General features: G+C 40.4%; 1 protein-coding gene across 1 annotated transcript in view; it reads left to right on the top strand.

The window, feature by feature from the left end:
- Positions 1–7,938: 7,938 nt before the first annotated feature.
- LOC106928922 (ALF transcription elongation factor 2) overlaps positions 7,939–20,676 on the top strand; it is a 111,985-nt gene continuing 99,247 nt past the window's right edge. Inside the window, exon 1 of the mRNA XM_088009205.1 lies at positions 7,939–8,308. Coding sequence (XP_087865331.1) covers positions 8,256–8,308 — 53 coding nt within the window. The 5' untranslated portion in view covers positions 7,939–8,255. The remainder of the gene's footprint in view (positions 8,309–20,676) is intronic.

Here is a 20,676-nt window from a genome sequence, read left to right as displayed (position 1 = left end):
TACAGTTGTCATTTTCTGTCAAAAATTATTATCGCCCGAGCGTCGCGTGGTGCAGTTTTTAGCGCGACCCCGTAAACAGAAGCTAACGACCTGAATGAGACCGTCACGAGCTCCGTTCTCGGTTCCGCTGCCGCATCTGTCGGGTTACTGTCTAATAAATATTAAATGTTTCTAATAAAGGCCACTCGTCCAAATAACTACTTCCGGTTCCGGAGCCATTTACAATGGGAAAATGTTCAAGAGATTTGACTATATCTACTAGGGCTGTGTAATAATATTGATTTTGCTATATATATCAATATTTTCTTTCCTGGAAAAAAATTGATATTCATCCAAAAGTATCATAACATCCAACTGTCACCTTGCTCACTCACTGCTTGCTTCGCCGGGAGTGATTAGGTCATCAGGCTAGGTATCAAACTATTCAGAGCAGGGTACTTGGTGCACTTTATTTACTTTACAAATGCATGTAAGCTACAGTTTGTACTGTTTCAATTAAAAGGAACATGTTTTCTCACCACTTCTTTGATTCATTTTGTCCAGCTGTCAACTTTAAGTCTGTGTCCATTTCCAACCAGAGCCAGGTATTGTGTAGTTGGTGCTTTTAATCAGTTTTCAGTTAAATTAATTCAATCCAACTCTATAACAGTCACAAAATGTCACCAAAATCACTCTGTCCCTCTAAAATCTTTCAGAAAATCACAAAAGTGTATTGAATTGTATTGTTTGCTGAATATCGCAATATATATTATATTGTGAGCAGAATATCATGAATCGTATCGTGAGATTATTGTATCACTACAGCCCTAATATCTACACGGCAAAGCACTGAGTTAAATTTGTAATACTCAGCTTAAACTTCCAATGTTACAACAGGGGTTCGGACCCATGGTATCAGAGCAAATTTGAAAATCTTTTCTAAATTCTTAACACAATAAATGCTAAAATAGTAATTTATCTGGAAAATCGTTGATGATACAAACATAGATTTATTCAAAGATCTATAATAAAAGATATAAATCTTTCAGTCTAGCAATTTGATTGCTATTTTTAGGATCACAATTCGATTCAGAAACAAATTCTTTTTTTTCAAAAAGTCTAGAGATTCTTTTTAAATTATGTGACGGACAAGAGGAAAACACAGTACAAACAAATATTTATTTAAACCAGTTCTGTACGGTTTTCTTTAAAAAAAAAAAAAGCTATATATTCATAATGTATAGAGTGGGAGAGACACCGTAATTCAATTTTGCAGTATGTTCGAAAATAGGAACGGCAAAGATGTACAACTTAAATGTATTTTGAAATCGACTTTTGAAAGGATTCATAATTCCCAGGACTAATTGTAATTTCTTTTCTGTGCCTCTGAATAATAGTAATTAATAATATGACATATTATTAATTATCATATAATTAATAATAATTATAATTATCTCAGTAATATTAATAATACTGAGAAATATACGAGTGAGCAGTAGCAAAAAACTCTGATTTAAATAACTGATGTCATCAAAATGTCTCAAAAATCGTTTAATTTTATTAGAATGAAGTTCATAATAGAGTCTCATATCTTCATAAAAACTTCCCCCAAAAATAATGTTGCTTAATAAAATCAAACTGTTTGCTACCCGATTAAAAGTAAGAAAAGTTTGAGGATTAGGTGAAAAGATTTAAGATTTTTACCAACGTGTAATACTGACTTTCTGCCACACGGGGGAACTGTGGTACCGTGCTCGCTCCTCCCACAAGGCATCACAAAGAAGCAGAAAGAGGAGCCAGAAGAAAGCCTGGGTACATTTTGAAAATTCATGACATGCACTTCTCTACTTCTGGAAGATACACAGCAAGAATAATGAGCTCAAAGCTGAGAACTTGGTACTTCCTGACTATTTTATCATTTCATGTTCTTTTTCATGTGTTTGTGAGAGAGAGAAATAACTCCAATAGCCTCTCAGAATCATTGTTGAAATTACTGCCACTGCTGTATGGCTTCAACCGCAGAAAGACAGGAACAATAATAACTCTGAACAGACAGCCACCCTGTTGATGAAGGCTGTGAGCGAGGAAACAAATACCGTATTTATCTCTGTTTTTGCCCCTAATTACAAATTCTCCTCAAATCTATCTCTTCCTTCTCTAATAACTTATCCAACAACTGTTTTATTCATAAATCATGTATTTTTTTCCCCACATCTTCTCTCTCTTTCTCTAGTCGTTCTGTCTCTCAGTGTCTGACCTAGTTTTGGACTCCCTCACACACACACACACACACACACACACACACACACACACACACACACCCACACACACACACACACACACACACACACACACACACACACACACACACACACACACACACACACACACACACACACACACTGTGTATCCATGTTCCTGCAGGTGCTTAAAACCCTTTAAGATTGGTCGTATTTTGATGCGGTGTTTTTATGGTGTAGTGATTTGTGAGGCTGGAATTGGTCGAGGTTATGAAACAGCACTTTGAGACAATCAGGCAATAACAGGAATGGCAGCCAGTGCTTTAATTCACAGCCTTTCTCTCTCTCTCTCTTTTCCTCTCCTCCAACTAAGGCTGTTGTTTGCTGGTTGTGATGCAGACTCGTACTGGCATGTTGCCCCAGACCAAACCAAAAAAAAAAAAAAAAACCAACAACAAAAAGCAGCAACATGCTGGGAAGAATAAACAAAGACAGACACACAGCACATCTCAGGATGTTTCCTTTCTCCAGTGCAGTTTGGACTCTTCGTGCTCCATCATCAAAGGGGGTCCAAACCTGCCTGAGAGGAGAGAGAGAGGGAGAGAGGGAGAGAGTGAGAGGAGTGAGGCAACAACAGTTGACAACACCCTGCACACGCTGCGAGGAAACTTTCAACCATCTGCTCTGTCCTTATTCGTAGCCTGGCGTAAACAGTTTTAAAAAAAGAAGAAGCTGCTGCCGCTGGGCATGTGGTGCAGGAGACGTGCGATGGAGAACATGTTTGACCACGTTAATGCCACAGCTGAGCTGAATGGAAGGCGATGTGCTTGGAAAGAGGACAGTGCATACTCAAACGAGTTGAAGAGACATCTTTTCAAATTTGATGAATACAAACAATATCCAGTCATTTGAAAATGATGACGTTACAGTCAATTACTTTGAGAACATCAGGTCATTGGCTGGGGGACGCATTAAACATACCACACATCAATTCATGTCTGCTGATGCATAGGGCTACCTATTAATGTACTGTAATTTACAATAATAGTAATAAAAAAGTTTTTCTTTGTTGGTGGGGCACCAAAACTGGCTCCAGCCCAGGGGCCCACATCCTCGTAGATCCGGCTCGGACTCCAGCAATATCAAATAATGTTACTGCGAGCTTTGTGAAGGGAAACGCTCACAGAATGGTAAGTGACCAACAAGCAGCAACAGAAACGAAAACTACTGCCTTCCTAAGGCGGTACAGATTGAAGTCTCCAAAACAAAAGAGGAAAAATCTAGAAAAAATTATCTATTGTTTTTCACACACAAAAGAAAACAGAGCAACACAAGTTAAACATGTTACATGTCTGATTGTTCACCACTTTTCAATGAAAATGGTGAAGCACAGTTATGAATGTGACTGAAAATATATATCCTGTGTTTACAATACTATTTAAAGCGTAACAAAAAAATAACAGAAGTAAAAGGGAAAATTCACATGTCCAAAGAAAGACATGTGAATGCCACCAAATGACTGTTTTTCTTTCTTAATGACTCTTCATAAAGAATTCAGACAAACACAGCAGTGATGATCAACAGGTGATTTTAGAAACATGGAAAAATGTTTAGAAGTGTTAGATTTGATTACAATATGGCATGAATACTAAGTAATAGATTGGTTTACTGGAAGAAAATGTTCAGTTTCTGTCCTGCAGTCCTGGAAGCGTTTCAGCTAAACCTCACGGTAAAACCAACAGAATGAGCATAAAACAGGCGAGCGAGGATTACCAGGCATTGTTGTGAAGTTAGCTTTGTGGGAAGATGTTTGCTAACAGATCAATAGTTCACAGTGGATAAAATAAAAGCATCAGCCATAAAAGTACTGGTGTGTGAAGATCAAACAACATTCAAATCATCCGACGTGTATTGTTGCACTGCATGTTGTCAGATTTTGTTTGCTTATTTAGCATTTCAACATTTACTTGAATAGCTTTGTACCTGACGTAATAAACAAATAAATAGACAAATTAATTAATGAATAAAATTGTAAATCAATAAATAAAATTTCCTTATGTGCGGATGATATCCTACTGTTCACAACCAACCTTCAGTGTACGATCCCAACTGTCGTCGATACAGTCTCTCAGTTTGGCAGGTTTTCAGACTTGGTCTAAGAGTGAACTGACAATTAGAGACTACTGGAGATTTTAATTCACTTTATGAAGCTAACTTTCCCCCCCTTGTGGTAAAACTGCAAAATAACATTCAGTTTTGGAGATCTCTCCCCATTTTCCTGGTGGGAAGAATGAATGCAATAAAAATTGTTTTTCTCCCTCAGATCCTTTATCTGTTTCAAAATATTCCCATCTTTTTACCTAATAATTTTTTAAGAAATCATTTTAAGAATCATTCCATTTCTATGGGACTATAAAGTGCACCAAATTAGCAAAGCTCACCTTTGCCAGGCAAAACTGAAAGGCAGACTGGGCCTCCCAAATTTTTCATCCTACTTTTACTTTTGTGCGCTGTGCATTATTACTATATAGCTAGATCACAATTTCACACAACCCAAGTGGGTCACAATGGAAAAGGTAATTAGTGCTCTTATTTTGTCACCACCAAGTATAGATACCATGGCATACAATATAACTGCATCATCCACAGTGCTATACGTATTTGGAAACAGATAAAATCCAAGTTTGGTATTGAATCTGTATCTCCCTCATTACCAAGGAATCCCTTCATAAAGCTTCATAAAGTGAATCCCAAGGAATCCCTCATGTGTCCCTTCCACTTTAGATTCAGGTTATACACAATGGAAAGGTATAGGCATCGGGACTATTGGTGACCTGTTGGTGGGCGGTAATTTTACCTCTTTCTCTCAACTTCAGGCCAAATTTGTTCTTTACAAAAACAATAATTTTAGATACCTACAGGTCAGGGCATATGTCAAAAAACACATGCACACTTTAGAGAGTGTAATACCTAATTATAGACATTGACTTATTCAATTTAAAATCATTCACAGGCTTCATTACTGTAAGGTGGAGTTAATTCAAATTTTCCCTAATACATCCCAACCATGTGATAAATGCCACATTGAAGAAGCCATGCTTCTCCAATATGGAGAAGCATGGCTTCCTAAATTAACCCCATTTTTGGGCTGGCATATTCAAAACATTATCAGATATGTTCCATACAGAGCTGAGGCTCTGTATGGACTTCTGATTGTACTCAGAGTTTCTGTTCAGCTTTCTCAACTTAATAAATGCCAACAACAATTATTGTCTTATGTCTCTATCATACCAAAAAAGCTAGCGTTGATGTTTTGGAAAAAAGCCGTTAAATTGTGGCTGGAGGAACTGGTAAGGCTCTCTCATCTGGAAAGAATACAGTTCTCATTAGTAAGCAAATTAAAACGTTTCAATAAAACTTGGCAGGCAACTCTATTTGAAGAGGGTTTGATTCGAGCCTCGGTGTAATAAGATAGGAGTCCCATATCAGAATGTTCCTGTTTATTTATGTCATTTTCTGTTTTGCTTTTGTATTGTCTTTCATACTTTTTATGTTCACTTAAGAAAAAAAGAGGACAAATTTGTATTGTTGACATTTCAATTTTCATGTCTGATCTCTCAATAAAACTGTTTAACAACAAAATTGTAAATTAATAAATGTTTACCAAATGACATCTTGAGAAGAGAATCAGGGCAAACCCATTGGTTTGCTGATGACTCATTGATTTCTATACCTTCTATCCAGTTTATCAGAGTAAAAGTACCTCTGGAAAATAACTTTTAAGCAGGTATTATGTTATTTTCCCCCACCCTGTTTATCTCCTGTCCACACTCCGGTTCAGTAGGTGGCGGTAATGCACCACCACATTTGATCTGCCAACCGCCATAAAACATAACAAGAAGAAGAAGTCGAGGAGATTATTATTATTAATTATTATTATTATTATTATTATTATTATTATTAAGACAGGCAGCTTCAAAGCTTCGTTTCTGGCTGTCCATTGATGCAGCGACCCTGACAAAGAACCTGCAACTGGTGAGATGTCTGTTCAACTTTTCTAAAAAAAAAAAAAAAAATTAAAAGAAACAAACATTCACGGCTCTGGAAAACTGCTAAAACCTGTTGTTGCTCTTCCTGTCCTCCTCATGACCGCAGGTGTTCCGACTGTCTGTGCTACCCAACAATCCGTTCTACCTTTTGACAACGCGCATGCGTACTCCGATGCTACGTAACAGCTTGCTTACTCAGCAGATTTCTTGTCAATAGATTCCGTCTGTGGAAGTTTCGTTACGGTAAGCTTTATTTAAATCTGATGAGGTAGCACAAATCGTCAGAACGCCGTTCTCATCGAGCAAGCAGTGACAGGTAGTAAAGGTACTTCCGGTGTTAGCTATGGGAGCTTCCGGTGGCTGCTGCTTAGGGTGCCTGAGCTGCCAGGCTGCTGCCGCTGTTTTGGAGTATGCCGATGCCCGTTTTAGGAAACCGTAAGAGAATAGTTCTGTTTAAAATGAGGATTTTATTGGTTTAATTGCATTTACTTGAAGGCAGCTGACACCGGAAGTGCCATAGCACCCACTCTTAATAATTGAGCTTGCTGTCTCTCATTGTTTGACGGTCCAATAGCATAAACTCCTAAACAAGGGAGTTCAATATCGTCTGATAAACACCTTCTTGAACATGTTTGCTCTGTCCCAATGGCTTAAGAAGGACTTTAAATGGAACTTCTAATAGTTTTTCAATGACTTTCTACCACCACTAGTAGTTGACTGAAATCTACCTTATTTAATTAAAACCCAATCTTGCTTGAACTTTCAGTTCAGTTGGAGGGTCATTTCTCGGTGGGTGGATGTCCAAACCCTGGAATATTGTTTTTGTGTCCTAGAACTAGGGGTGCACCGATTGCAATTTTCTGGTCGATTTCAGATTACAGACATTTTAAAAAGCCTGACCTGCCAATTTCAATTTTGGCTGATACCAATTGTTTTTGTCGGAAATGTTGCTAAATATAGCAAGAAAGTCACTCAGTTGTAACAGTGGGGTGACTGTTGTTAACTGCAAACATACAGACATGACCCGATTGACCGGTCTGTCAGCCAATCATCTCTAACAGGAGAGCAGAAGAGAACAGTGTGTGATTTTTAGACCTTTGCAGAGGTAGACATGATTGGTGTATAAGTAAGTATACATATTCACAGATCCCTCAAAATTAAGAAAATCGGCAATGATGAATTGGTTGGCCGATAAATCAGTGCACTCCTACCTAGAACCTTGTTCTCCAACAGACCTTCGAGTCCTTTACAGAACAGTTGGATTTACACTGAGATTAATAGACGCAGGTGAAATCTGCTTCCTAATGAGGAGACTTCTGAAGACAAACTGATGGCGCCAGATTTTATTTCGGAGTACCATAGCAATCTGTTGGTGAATGTGCAGTAAAGGCAATGAAAAATTCTCCTAAGGTCATTTTTATTAGCTTAGCAGTAGGATTAATGTGATGAGAGCGGCTCCTCCATGCATGCATACCTTGCAAATTTCTAAAATATGGTGTTGATTATATTTATTTCCCCGATGCTCACTCTGCTTCAGATGTTTACTTTTTTTTTCCTGAGGAGTTCAGGAAGTTGTATCTTTGCAAAATGAGTGTTATATAAACCTTGTTATAAAATAAGCTCATTTTTTTCCCAGTGACTATCTCAGTATGCCTGTGTGTGGAGCATGTGTGTGTGTGTGTGTGCGTGTGTGTGTGTGTGTGTGTGTGTGTGTGTGTGTGTGTGTGTGTGTGTGTGTGTGTGAGAGAGAGAGAGAGAGAGAGAGAGTGTGTATGTGTGTGTTCTCCCTCCCTCCACCTCTGCCTGGCTGTCAGCTCTCTTCGACCACGTAGCAGCTTCCTGGCAGCGGCAGCCGCTTGTCTCTTCTCCCTCTCTCTCTTTTTCTCACACACACACGCACACACACTCAGCACCAGCAGCAGCTCATGTAGAACCACGTAGCACCGGCTTTGGATTCTAACCATCGACAGCAGCGGCCGAAGCGGCGATGGACCTCTTTGAATTCGACTTTTTCAGGGACTGGGAGCTGGAGCAGCCGTGGTGAGTCCCGCACGCCGCTTTGTTTTGATTTCCTCTGTGCATCTGTGCGTGTTCCCTGTTGAGTGCGGGATGAGTGGACGCTGGAGGTCAGAGCCGAGTTTGTGTTATTTTGTGATCGTTTGTGAAGGTTGAGGAGTGAAAGTGAGGGCCGGGAGGGAGGGGAGAGAGAACCGCGCACAGACCGCCTTTGTTGTGTCACCGTCCGAGCTGGCGTTGTTACCGGCGGAGCCCCGACCGGGGAGGCACGCGCGCTCCGCGGCGAGCGCGACGCCGGGGCTCCGCTCCGCGCGCGGTGCCTTCATTTGTGACATCAGGTGGAAGGAGGAGAGGGGGATGCGGATGAAAAGGAAGCGCATCCTCTCACAAGTTTGTTAATTAGCTGTTTATTACGGTTCAGCCCTTCGGTAATTAATAGTGATAATCCCGCGTTCAGATTTGTGGCTGGTGGGTGAGCTGGTGCACCACAGGTGTTGTTGTGATTTATGGGATGCCTCTTTTCCACGCGCAGCCGTGAAGGCTTAATGACAGAGTGAAGTCGGGCCGGGGTGATTTATGGCACCTCCATGTGTTGCTTATGCATCACTGTTAGGCTGTTATTAAATACCCCAAATTAGATTGGTTTTGTCTTTATCACGCTGCGTGGAAGGAAGACGCTCACACTTTGCCCGCTGCCGGTGAGACCCCACGGTCTCTGAGAACCGCTGGGTTCCAGCTGTTTTCCAGATCACATTCCCGTCCTTTCCAGACCCAAATTCCCAGAGTTCCAGAGTCCTCTGTTCATGTTTGGTTGTGTAAAGTCTGGCATCTCCAGAAATAATTGCAGTAAATTCATAGAATTCATAATTGGAACAAACACAGAAAAAGGAACTAGAAGGAAAGGAAGAAAGAAGAAAATATGGAAGGAAGGATGGAAGAAGGAAAAGTACAGAAGAAGGAAGCATGAGGAAAGAAAACAAATTTAAGAAAAAGGAAGGAAAGATGATATAAAAGGAAATATAGAAAGAAGGAGAGACAAAGGAGCACAGGAAGGAATCAATAAAGGAAAGAATGAAAAAGGGAAATAAGGAAGGGAGAAAAATGAACAGGAAGGAAAAAATAAACTTAAGGGATGCAGATGAAAGAAAATGAAATACGGAAGGAAGGATGAAAGATAAATGGAAATAAGGAAGTACAGGAAAAGGAAGAGCAAAGAAAGGAAAAAGGGAAGACAAGAGATGAAAACAAAAGGAAATGTGACAGGGAGAGATATAAGGAAATAAAAGAAGGATAGAATAGAATAAGATGAAAAATATGGGATAAAGAAAGGAATACATATATTTATGTATGGAAACAAGAAAGGCAAAGTACAGAAGAAGGAAAAGCAAAGAAAGAAAAAAGAAAGACCAAAAAACAAGAACAAATATGGGAAATAAGGAAGGAAGTAACCATCTAGATCAAAATACAAATATTTTTCAATATTCCCTCTTTCCTCCCTCATTTGTAGAAAAGACCAAAATCAAATTCCAGACTTTGTTGGACCCTCAGATGATCTTAACGAGGCAACCTGTTAAATCTGCTGCCTGTGCAGCAGCAGACTCTTTAGTTCACTGCAGATATTCCACATGTGTGCTGACCTTTGAACTTTCAAAACCAGCATTAGTCAGAGCATTGCCGGAGAAAAAGATGTCCCGCTCTCGAACAACCTCGTGTCGCCTTCTGCTCCGCCAAGTCATTTTGTGCACAGCAGAGGACGTAAGAACAAAGACCCACATGGAGAGAAGGGATTCTCTCCAGGCTTCCACGCTCCGGAGGCCGGAACGTGCTGCAGTAACTGCAGACGCTCAAAATGCGCCAGACACATCTCTGTTTCTCTGCGGGATTCACTTTTTTTCTTTCTTTTTACTGAAGCTGACTGTTTTGAATTCTCGGCACACGTTGGTCGGGTTCTGGTTGCGCCGGGAAGGTTTCTTCTTCCGTATTTCTCCATGAAGAGGAAATGCAGTGTGTCCGGTGGAGCTGCTGTGAGTCGGTGCTTTCTAATGGTCTCATCACTGTCTGCAGCAGAGGGCTCATCACAGCTCAGCAGATGGTGGCGCAAAGTCGACCGGGGTCTTTATGGTACGCTGCTAACCCGCCTGAGAGAGCCGCCGCAATAAAAGAGCCATCAGCTTCACACATCTTGCATTCACACACATAGATATAGAGAGAATATTTCCACATAGCTTCCTGAATCGGCCCGGTGGAGGCAAACGTTTGTCTGGTAGCTTGAAAACCGAACCACAGCAAGTGCTTCAACTTTTAAAATCAAGAGATTTGTATAAAATATTTTTAAAGAGTGGATTTGTATATTCAGCCACATATGAGTCAACAGCTTTCACTGGAAACAATCCCAGCTGGAGGTCTTTTTCTGCAGCTCTCTTAAAGCTGCAGTATGTCGCTTTAAAAAAAATGCTTTTTTTTCACAAAGTTGTGACAGTAAGTGAAGAGACAGATATTTTGGTAATAAATAAAAATGAAACAAATTGAGCTCCCCCACGTCTTCCCTGAGCTACGATAGCAGTCTGCCAGTCAAAAACAACCAATCAGCACAGGGAGGAGCATCGTAGCGCTATCAGTCATACTCGTGCATGCGCTGCTTAATGTGCTAGTAGAGAAACGACTCACCATTAGAGAAAAAATGTTTATCTTGTGTCACTGGTGGCCATGTCAGCTAGCATTAGCATTATTGGCAGGATATGTTGTGATGGGCCAGCTTTAGCATTGTGAACTGTGTGAACACAAGCTTGATTGACAGCGCTTAGACCCGCCTCCTGGCTCTGATTGGTTGGTTCTAGTTAGCACTGGGAGGAGACAGAGGAGCTTGATTTTTTTCACAGTTTATATGCTTTATACTGACACACCACGGTGATAATTTTAATGAAAATGTGAAAAAAAAGTAAATAAAAGTTGCATACAGTAGTTATAACAGATTAATGGATGGGCAATATGTTCTTTTTTGCAAAATTAGTACTTGCAATGTTAATGTAGAAAATGACTCTCTGGAAAGTATTTTTGTGGGCTATTCATTCTTTGGAAGCCCAGAAAATACTCAGGAGTCCCACTGCAATATGTTACTTTTAAAGGTCACACATGTTTTAAAGCATCATAACAGCAGATGAAATATTGTTATATTCAACAATAATATTCACAGTGCGTTCCTACCTCCTGGCTGAAATGTTTGTTAGCAGAAGAGCTCAGCCTCATGGATGGAGAGCGCATCCATTATCAAGTTGTGCAACACATTCTCATTTGGATTTAGGTCTGAACTTTGACTGGGTCACTTTAGCTTAGATCTGAACTAGAGGTAGGCAGTTTGATCTAAAATATCGATGATATCGATACCGAGTCAGTATCAGTATCAAATCAGTACCAGCGGGCTGAGATCGATGCTTTAGTTTCAGATTCCATCTTGATTTTCTTTTTTTTTTCAGTTGTAGCTTCTCAATTGTGCCTAAAAAAATATTTAGTTTCGATTTGCTCTAACATGATATTTTTATGGAGATTTAGGGTCTCCTGTATTACAGTCTGCAAAAAATAATGCTCCAGTATATCCATTTACTTACTTTGACACGATTCCCAATCGACTCAGGTTTGTGTTTTAATGATTGTATATAGTAACATGCTTAGAAAAAATTGAGCAGCTGCGTCAACCACCTGTGTGTTGGATGCTGTTTATTTGTTGTCACAGGCCTCACAATTAAATAGCCATGCTTTATATGAAGAATAAATTACAGACAGTTAGGCTATAAATCAATTGACTTGTAAAGACAAATGACTACTGGATTTCATTTAGGGGGATAAAAGAAAAAGGGAATATTGAATGCAACAGCAAGCTGTTACATTTCATCTATTCATTTGGAGAGAAAAAAATAGAAATCCATCCTTTTACTTTCACAATTGTGCATATTTTTGCAAGGCAATTTGTATTTTATTTTATTTTTTATAATTTCTAAAAATCAGTACTAGTCTGAATCTAATAAGTCTGTCTTAGAGCGCTGAATAGAATGCGACATGGAGTCATTTCCTTGTTTTAAATCATTCAATAATATTTGAGATTAAAGTAAAAGTTTAATGCCGGGGCCTCATCGTTCTCCCTTTGTTCTCTTTACCTACTGAGTCCGAGCTTCGTTATATGACTGTGACTTACAGAAAAGAAAAGAAAAAGAAAACATCCAAACTTGTATGTCTTTCATTTTTATCACTTTGTCGTTGTGTTGAAAGAGAACGGCAGCCGTCTGAATTAGGGTTGTAGTGGTCCAAGGTTTTTCATTAGAGTTTCATTTTGTGTCTAATTCAGTTAGTTTTAATTTGTTTTCACTGTGTTTGCCAGTTTTTATTAGCTAAGTATTGTTCCTTTTAGTTTAGTTTTTTATTAGTTATAGAAGTAGTTTTAGTTTTTTCCTACTTTGGTTTGTGTTTGGGCACAGAATTAAAAAAGTATTGTATCGTGATGAATACATCGATTTGTTAATACATCTTCAAAAGAAGATCTAATTTTCAAAAGATATATTTAATTATTCTGGAAAAACCAACTCACTCTGGCGTTTCCTCACAAATTTTTCTGTCGCCATTTTGCGGACTAGCTTAAGTCCTGTAATATTCCAACAGTTGAAATCAATGTCACATCGGTTCGAAAGGCTAATAGATTCATACACACAAAAACAAGGGATCTTATATAATTTCAATATGTTTTAGTTAGTTTCATAAAACCACAAAATAGTTCCAGTTAGTAATAGTTTTTCCCAGGGGTGCACAGGTTACAGTTTTCTGGCCAATTACCAATCTTACAAAAAGCCTAATGAGCCGATTCCAATTTTTGCTGATACCAATTTTTTTTTTTGTCTGAAATGCCACTAAATATAGCAAGAAAGTTGCTTATTTGGCAACAGTGGTGTGATTATTGTTAAGTGCAAACGTGCAGACATGACCTGGTGGGCGGGGCTACCAGTCAAACCTCTCACAGCAGAGCAGAAGAGGACAGTGACTGATTTTTAGACCTTCGCTGAGGTAGATAAGATCAGTGGGTAAGATCAGCCTCACATGTACAAAGTATTGTTCAAAATTAAGGAAATCGGCACCAACACATTGCTGCACCCCCAATTGTTCCCCATTAATCACCGTTTTTATTTTTTTCAGTTGACAAAGATGTTTTCTCCATTTCAGTTATCGTTTAGTTGGCAATAATAACCTCGCCTAAATGATCCTCGGCTCATTTCTGGCCTCGGGGGAATGTGCGAGCACGAGACAGGGTAATGTCCCATTTGAAAAATCTTAAAAATGTCACTTAATATCACCAAGTAATCAGCTGTTCCGCTGCATGCTGCGGATTGTAGGTGGTGTGGTCTGAAAAGAGCCGACCTCTACAGTTCAGCGGGAACAAAATAACTTGGCAACCACTGAGCTTGGCTTGGACGCCTGATCCAGTGGGGCAGAGAGAGTCTGAGCAGCAGCAGCACCGACACACGCTGTTGTCCCTCAGCGGTCGTGATGGAAGTGCCCTGGAGCAAGGTACTTAACCCCCCGCTGGTGGAGAGGAGCTGCTCGGGGCTCGGCTACACGCTCGGGGTGTGTACGCATGTCACCCTCCTGCTGCCACCGCTCCATCACGCCTCGGCTGTTGCGGGGGCTCGGTCTGACAAAGGCTGTGTTCGGCAGCAGACACCATATGAAATGGCGCGCATGTGTAAAATGAAAGGAGGAGATGAAGACTTGAGATGCCTCGATTTGGCGAATCAAACTGTTAGTTCTCCCAGGCACCGACGTGCGAAAAAAAGCAGCTGAGGGAAATCGTCATTAAAAGACCCCCTCGGAAATAGACGTCCCTCAAGACCAATTCTGGAGAACGTCTGGCTCCCTGCAAGAAGACGGTTATGAAATGATGGTTGGCCCAACGCGTCGATATGAGGAAGTCGATGACATTCTGAGGCAGTTTGAGGCCTAAAATAGAAGACTTAGACAAGAATGAAAACATGTATGACATCGAAGTAGATATTCCAAGTATTTTTTTTTTGTCTAGTTTCTAGAGCAAATATCTTAGTACACTTGAAATAAGACAAAACTAACTTACAGGTAACTTTTCAGCAAGAAATAGGAGCTTGTTTTAAGTCAATGATTTCTTAATGTTTGATAAAAAAAAAATAAATGAAAAAAAAGAGTAGCAGTTTCTGACATTGGCGATGTGGGCAGCTGCTCAGGGCGGTATCTCATCTGGGATGCATGAGTTTTAATTCAGTTTGCAAATGCCTTATTTTATTTGCACATATTTTTTTTGTATTGTATTCTTTTAAGGTCATGATATGCAGTTTGTTTGTGTCTTGAAAAAAAACTTGGTGTTTGCAATGGCACAAGGTGATTTAAAACAGGGTGTTTTGTGGGGGTTGTTTGCCCGAGGCACCAAACAGGGTAGGACCGCTCCTGATAAAAAAAAAAAAAGTTCTAGTTTCAATTACAGATTTTGGAACTTATTTTTCTAGGCTGAACTGTTCACTTTCTTGCCAGTTTCCATTTTAATAAAAAACAGGAAACAGACAGAGAGGGAGAGAAGTGTGGAAGATGTATGAAAAAGGACCGAAGGTTGGGATATGAGCCGCGCCTGTTACACAGTGGGCCCTTGGTATTTACAAGGATTAGGGATCGCAAATGCAAAAAGGATCGAAAATACTTCACAGCCCCTCTAGAAACTCTTATAACTGCCTATTTTAATGGTTTAAATACCAAATGTACCTTAGTGTCCAATAATAAACACAGGGGAAACATCCACTTTCTTTCTTATCTGAACTTTTGGGGTACAGCCAATCAGGGCCTAGGAAAATAAAAGGTACCCTGTGTAAATGCCAGAAAATAGCGTGTCAAGTAGCATTGTGGCTAAGTATTTCAGCTTATCAATTTTCTTTTGAATATTTTAGCAGCCTGCTGCTAGGTAGATTCTTGCTACCATGAGTTTACACTGCTTTTAGCCTCCAGAACTGGTTTTTATGCATATGTTTAACACAATGTATAAAACTCAGGTTCAGCCCACAAGAAATCACAAAATGATTGGTTAGCTTGGGCTGCACAGTGGCGCAGTTGGTAGAGCTGTTGCCTTGCAGCAAGAAGGTTCTGGGTTCAATTCCCAGCCCCAGTCTTTCTGCATGGAGTTTGCATGTTCTCCCTGTGCATGTGTGGGTTTTCTCTGGGTACTCTGGTTTCCTTCCACAGTCCAAAAACATGACTGTCAGGTTAATTTGTTTCTCTAAATTGCCCCTAGGTGTGAGTGTGTGTGTGCATGGTTGTGTGTCTCTGTGTTGCCCTGCGACAGACTGGCAATCTGTCCAGGGTGACCCCACCTCTCACCCAGAACGTTAGCTGGAGATAGGCACCAGCACCCCTCCCGACCCCACCAAGGGACAAGGGTGTAAAGAAAATGGATGGATGGATTGGTTAGCTTCACTTTTAGCATGCTACTCTCTGCTTCCACTGCTCCATGTCAGTGCTGTGTTTGATTGACATCAGGTGGCGGTGGAGGCTATTGGCATAAAGTGTATTTAGTAGTAGCTACGTATCTGTGGTTTAAACCCATTGTGACATCAGGTGACCCAGATGTCCAATATGCAGAAACACTTTATGTTTGGAGCATGTTTAATTTTTTTCTACTTTGTATTCCGGCAAACTTTTAGATTGTAAATTTATTGTTTTCATGTGTTTTTTGTGTACAGCTGTCAAAAAGAAAAACCACTCGCTGCTATTTACTTAAAGAAGCCAAACCATGGCTTCATTTGTTTGTACTTGTGAAGGAATTGATCTGAATATTTACTTTTTGTCAACATCTTGATGCTTGCTGATATTAGCTTGTGAATTAGCCCAGCTATTTGCGGTGGCCAGAAGGTGTTTATTTTAATGACAGACGCAATAACTTTGCTAGCTTGTTGCCGATATTTGTTTTTCATGGTCACTCTCTTCTGCTGTTTCTGGCTGCATTAGAAAAGTTTGTTAGGGTTCCCATATGGGCCAGTCAATAAATTCTGATGTTTCTAATTTCTAATTTCTAATCTCCTTAATTACCTGCTAAATAGCAGGTAATTAAGGAGATTAATCTGTGAGTAGACAGGGGAAGTCCCCCCCCTCCCCTCCCCACCCAATGTGCTAACAGCCTAAAAACATCACAAAGAACTCTGATACTTCCTGTTTGTGGAGTCCATCTTTGGTGTTTCTTAAAGAGAGGCTGTGGGTTCAGCAACGTAAGCTGCGTGGCCAGAAGAAAATTAATGAAAAGCAAAGCCAAATGTGGGTCAATTTCCCTTTCAACGCTGCCAAGTCAAAGTAATTAAAAGAATTTCACTTTTCGTTGATCGCCCGGGCCAGACAAATGAAGTGAACCAATGAAAGAGCACGATGCCGCTGCTTTTACCAGTGGCCAGCCTCCGCTTTGATGTCGCTGGTGACTCGGCTCTAATAAACGTCCGAGTGGACTCAACTGTCCGAGATTACAAGAAGGAAAGCACTGGAGGGGTGGGGGGGATTTCCTCCCCATATAATTGATGTTTTCCTTAAACTTTACAATGGATTTTAAAGGCACCGAAGCCAACATGCATTCGGAGATCACTCAGATTTGCATTAAAAGTCTGTCACTAGCGGTAGATGTTGCGGCTGGTGTTTGACATCAGATTTCCCTTTGAAGGAAGGGAAACAATCTGGAAGCTCCCCGTGCCTTTGTTAAATCTGAACGAACACACGAAGACTCCTCCTCCTCCTGAAGAAATGCCCTTTCATCTCTTCTTCTCTTTGTTACTCTTCCTCCCTCCTCTCCTCCTCCTCTTCCATCCTTGCCGTGCCTCTCCGCTTCATCGTCGCGCTCGCAGATCTGAGGGCCCCGCGCGCGTGATTGTAATAGGCCTTGCGGTTAACGTCGCGTGCTCCTCTCTCTGTAATTGCCCATCATGTAGCCGGGCTAATCACGGCACGCCGAATCCGAGGGAGATCGCTTTGAATGTTAATTGACGCTGATGGTGATTGGTTGAACCATTTAAGTAGTTAATTAGAGAATTGATTACACATTTCGTCAGCGTGGAATGATAAGAATCCAGCTGCGTGTTTTGAAGCCGGGAAGGCTCACATCTGCAGGAAGACGCTCTGATTGGTATTATTTGTTATTGCTGAACCCCCCCGCCCCCAACACACACACACACACACACACACACACACACCTCCCCTCGTACGGTGTTTGATTTGATTCGGCTCGGGGGAAAAAAACGAATTCCAAGTCCTCCCGGTTTGACTTGTCGGAATGAAGCGAAGAAGAAGAGAAGATTTCATTCATTCAATCTTCCTTTTCCTCACACTCCCATTATTCAACCCCTGTAAACCATCCCACCTCTCAGTCGACTCAGTCGCACGTGCGGGCTCAATGAGCGCGCGGAACCATTCACGGCGCCGCTCTGAAGCTCGCGAAGGTACTTCACACCCCCGCGCGTCATCAAGCTGAGTCTCCCCGCAAAAACTGCAGATAATTCACACATAGCGACGGCGGACAATACAAACTGAAGGCCTCTGTTTCTGGAGATGGAGGAAGAGGGATGGAAAAAAGACAATTTGATCTCACATCGCCGCTGCAATTATCCCACAGGGCGACACAAAGTGTCGGCTCTGTCAGCAGGTGTGAACCAGGTCGGCTAACCGGGTGTTTGTCCGCCGGGAGGAAGTAGGGGCTGTCCGTGGTGCTGAACAAAAACACAAAACAAACACAACAAAGCCTGGTGGTTTGGTTTTAATTAGAATATCTGATTACACGTAAACGGGGAGAGGTGCAGCTGCAAATAGTTATTTTCATCAGTGGCTCCCATGTGGATGGATGTTTTGTCTTGATGAAAGTAGTGACGATTTAGCTGATTGGAAATTGAAAACCAGGAGCAGCTTCGTCAACATCAGTGTCTTTGCTGCTTTTTTTTAATGTTTATTTTTCTCTCAATAATCTTCATGTCAACTCTAAGCTGCTTTTGCTGTTTTGTTGAAGGAAACTACAGCATGATGCCGCCCCCGCCATGTTTCAGTGTGGGGACAGTGTGTTTAGGGCAGGGGTCCAAAGAGCCATTTTGCACTCAGTTGAGCTACAAAAATCTTGCTTAGAGCCATGAAAAAGCTCTACTTATAATTTTTTGATAAATATCTCCTATAAAAAGCTTGTCATTTTTAAACAACCATCGTTTTACTTCTTTTTTTTTCTGGGGTTTAAAATAAAACCTAAAAATCTTGAAAAGATGAAAAATATTAATCACACTTTTAGTGTCATTCTGTCATGGAAATTTAATGCAATTATTCCATGAAAGAGTTTGAGAGCAGCTAAACCCTGTATTTCTTCTTATATCTATATTTAAAAACATCATTTGGTTCTTCATGGTTTCAGCAGTGTCTCTGAGAGCCGTTGTGAAAGAGCCAAAGAGTCTCTTGAGGCTCCAGTGTTGGTCCCATCTGATAAGAGCGCCGTCTTCCACGTGGTTGAAATTGACAAGCATTGTAGCAAAAATACAGCTTAGCTTTTTTTTTTTAAATCATAGGTTTTCCATTAAAGCCATATTTGTGGAGTGCATGACTAAAAGTCATTCTGATGTATTTTTCCAACCTACGCTTTTAACTCGGTTGGAAACTTTCTCCCTGACATGTCCGCTGTGTTCCTTTGCTTTCACCATTGAACTGTTCGTTCACCAGTGCAGGGTTCTTAAACTTTTCCTTGCCACGAATCTCCAAACAGAGTTAGCTTGTAGCTGGGCCACCTTTCCTAACACCCAGACAATACTACAAAATCTGTAAAGAAACATTGACTTTCAGAATCCCCCCCCCCACACACTTTTATTCACTGTTCAGTAATATTTACATTTGTTTAGCATAAATGTTGCCTCATACCTTCTGATTTTAGCTGGCTGGGACGGTTCTTTCAGTCTTTGTCATGTCAGAAATGTTTACAATTCTCGCTTGCTAGCCTTGCTTGCGGAGCAAAGCAACTTGATAACTTTTTGAGGTTCTCCAGCAGAAAAAACCAGCTGGATATTTACTCTTTTTACTAATCAGGAGCTTTTTGCAGTTGCGCCGATTCATGTGGCATTATTTAGATTTCATTTGTAAAAAGTTAAAAAGTGTGTTATTTTCCTTCCATGCACTAATTGGAGTTAATCTATTCCATAAAGTCCCAGTGGAATACATGGACGGTTGTGTCTGTCACGTGACAAAATAAAGTAGGAACGCTTTTGTGGCTGATTTGGCCTCTAGTTTCACCGGAGACGAGTTCTCAGCTGACATGTGAGGAGGATGGAAGCCGTTCATGTCTCCTCCCCCACCTCCCCCCTCGTCATACACATTCATCCAAATGCGATGTTGATGAAATAAATCTATTGATTGGGGCAGCTCTGAGACAGTGCCTCCAGATTTCAAAGAGCCGCGCCGTTCGTGCGGATTTGATGGATTCCAGAAGCATCCACTCAGCTCCGAGCCGGAGAGTAATTGTGAGGGCTTGTCATTGATCCATTGCAGGCTCCGACTGTTTTCCCTCGCCAACAGCTCCAGAGAATGTGATATGATACAGATGTCTCCTCTCCAGCTGTTTATACAGTTCAGCAAGGGAGCTAAGCAAAAGATAGAAAAAAAATAATAATAAGTGAAAGGAAATATTTAAATTAACTTTAAAATATTTTATTCGTTTTTGGATTTAAAGGAGGAAATCCCATATTGGTCACATCACAGCTTTAGCATTCTGTCAGGACATTTTCAATAATGTTTCCATCATTCGATATAATAAAAGAAAAAAGTGCTCCAAAACTAAAGATGGTTGTTAGTCATGACAGGAGTATTATTGGCAACAAAATGTCTTGAAGGGACAGCTGAGATTTATTTTTAAATTGTGGTTCTCTTGAGATCTTATGAGCTGTCTAAGTATTTTGGACTTTAACCTACTAGGACTCAAACAAATTTTTTCTCATTAAAGACTGTAAAAAAGCCCCTAGAGGAAACACTCCAAGAGGAAACACAGAGGTAGCTAACTTTTAGCCGCTAACAGTTATTTTAAAAATCTTTTGCATCCTCTCACATTATCACCACTTCAGCCAAATGTGATTGAACTAGAAAGACTCAAACAGTGTTTTAAAATCCCACTACATACTGTAAAAAGAAGCCCTACAGTGTTGCTACTCTGAGGTAGCTGTTAACCACTAATAGTTATTTGTCTTAAAAATCTTTCTCATTCTGTGACATTATCACTGTTTCTCTTTAACAGTATCAGAGTATCACTTAACAGTATCACTGTTAAAGAGAAATAGTGATAATGTGATAATGCCCTAAATGGCATTGAACTTAAATAGAATTTTATATAATTAGAGATTGTAAAA

The sequence above is a fragment of the Poecilia mexicana genome, unplaced genomic scaffold (genome assembly GCF_051168715.1).
Source record: "Poecilia mexicana isolate PSO_F unplaced genomic scaffold, ASM5116871v1 scaffold_10, whole genome shotgun sequence".
Taxonomy (NCBI): domain Eukaryota; kingdom Metazoa; phylum Chordata; class Actinopteri; order Cyprinodontiformes; family Poeciliidae; genus Poecilia; species Poecilia mexicana.
This window is presented reverse-complemented; position numbering and strand designations above follow the sequence as displayed.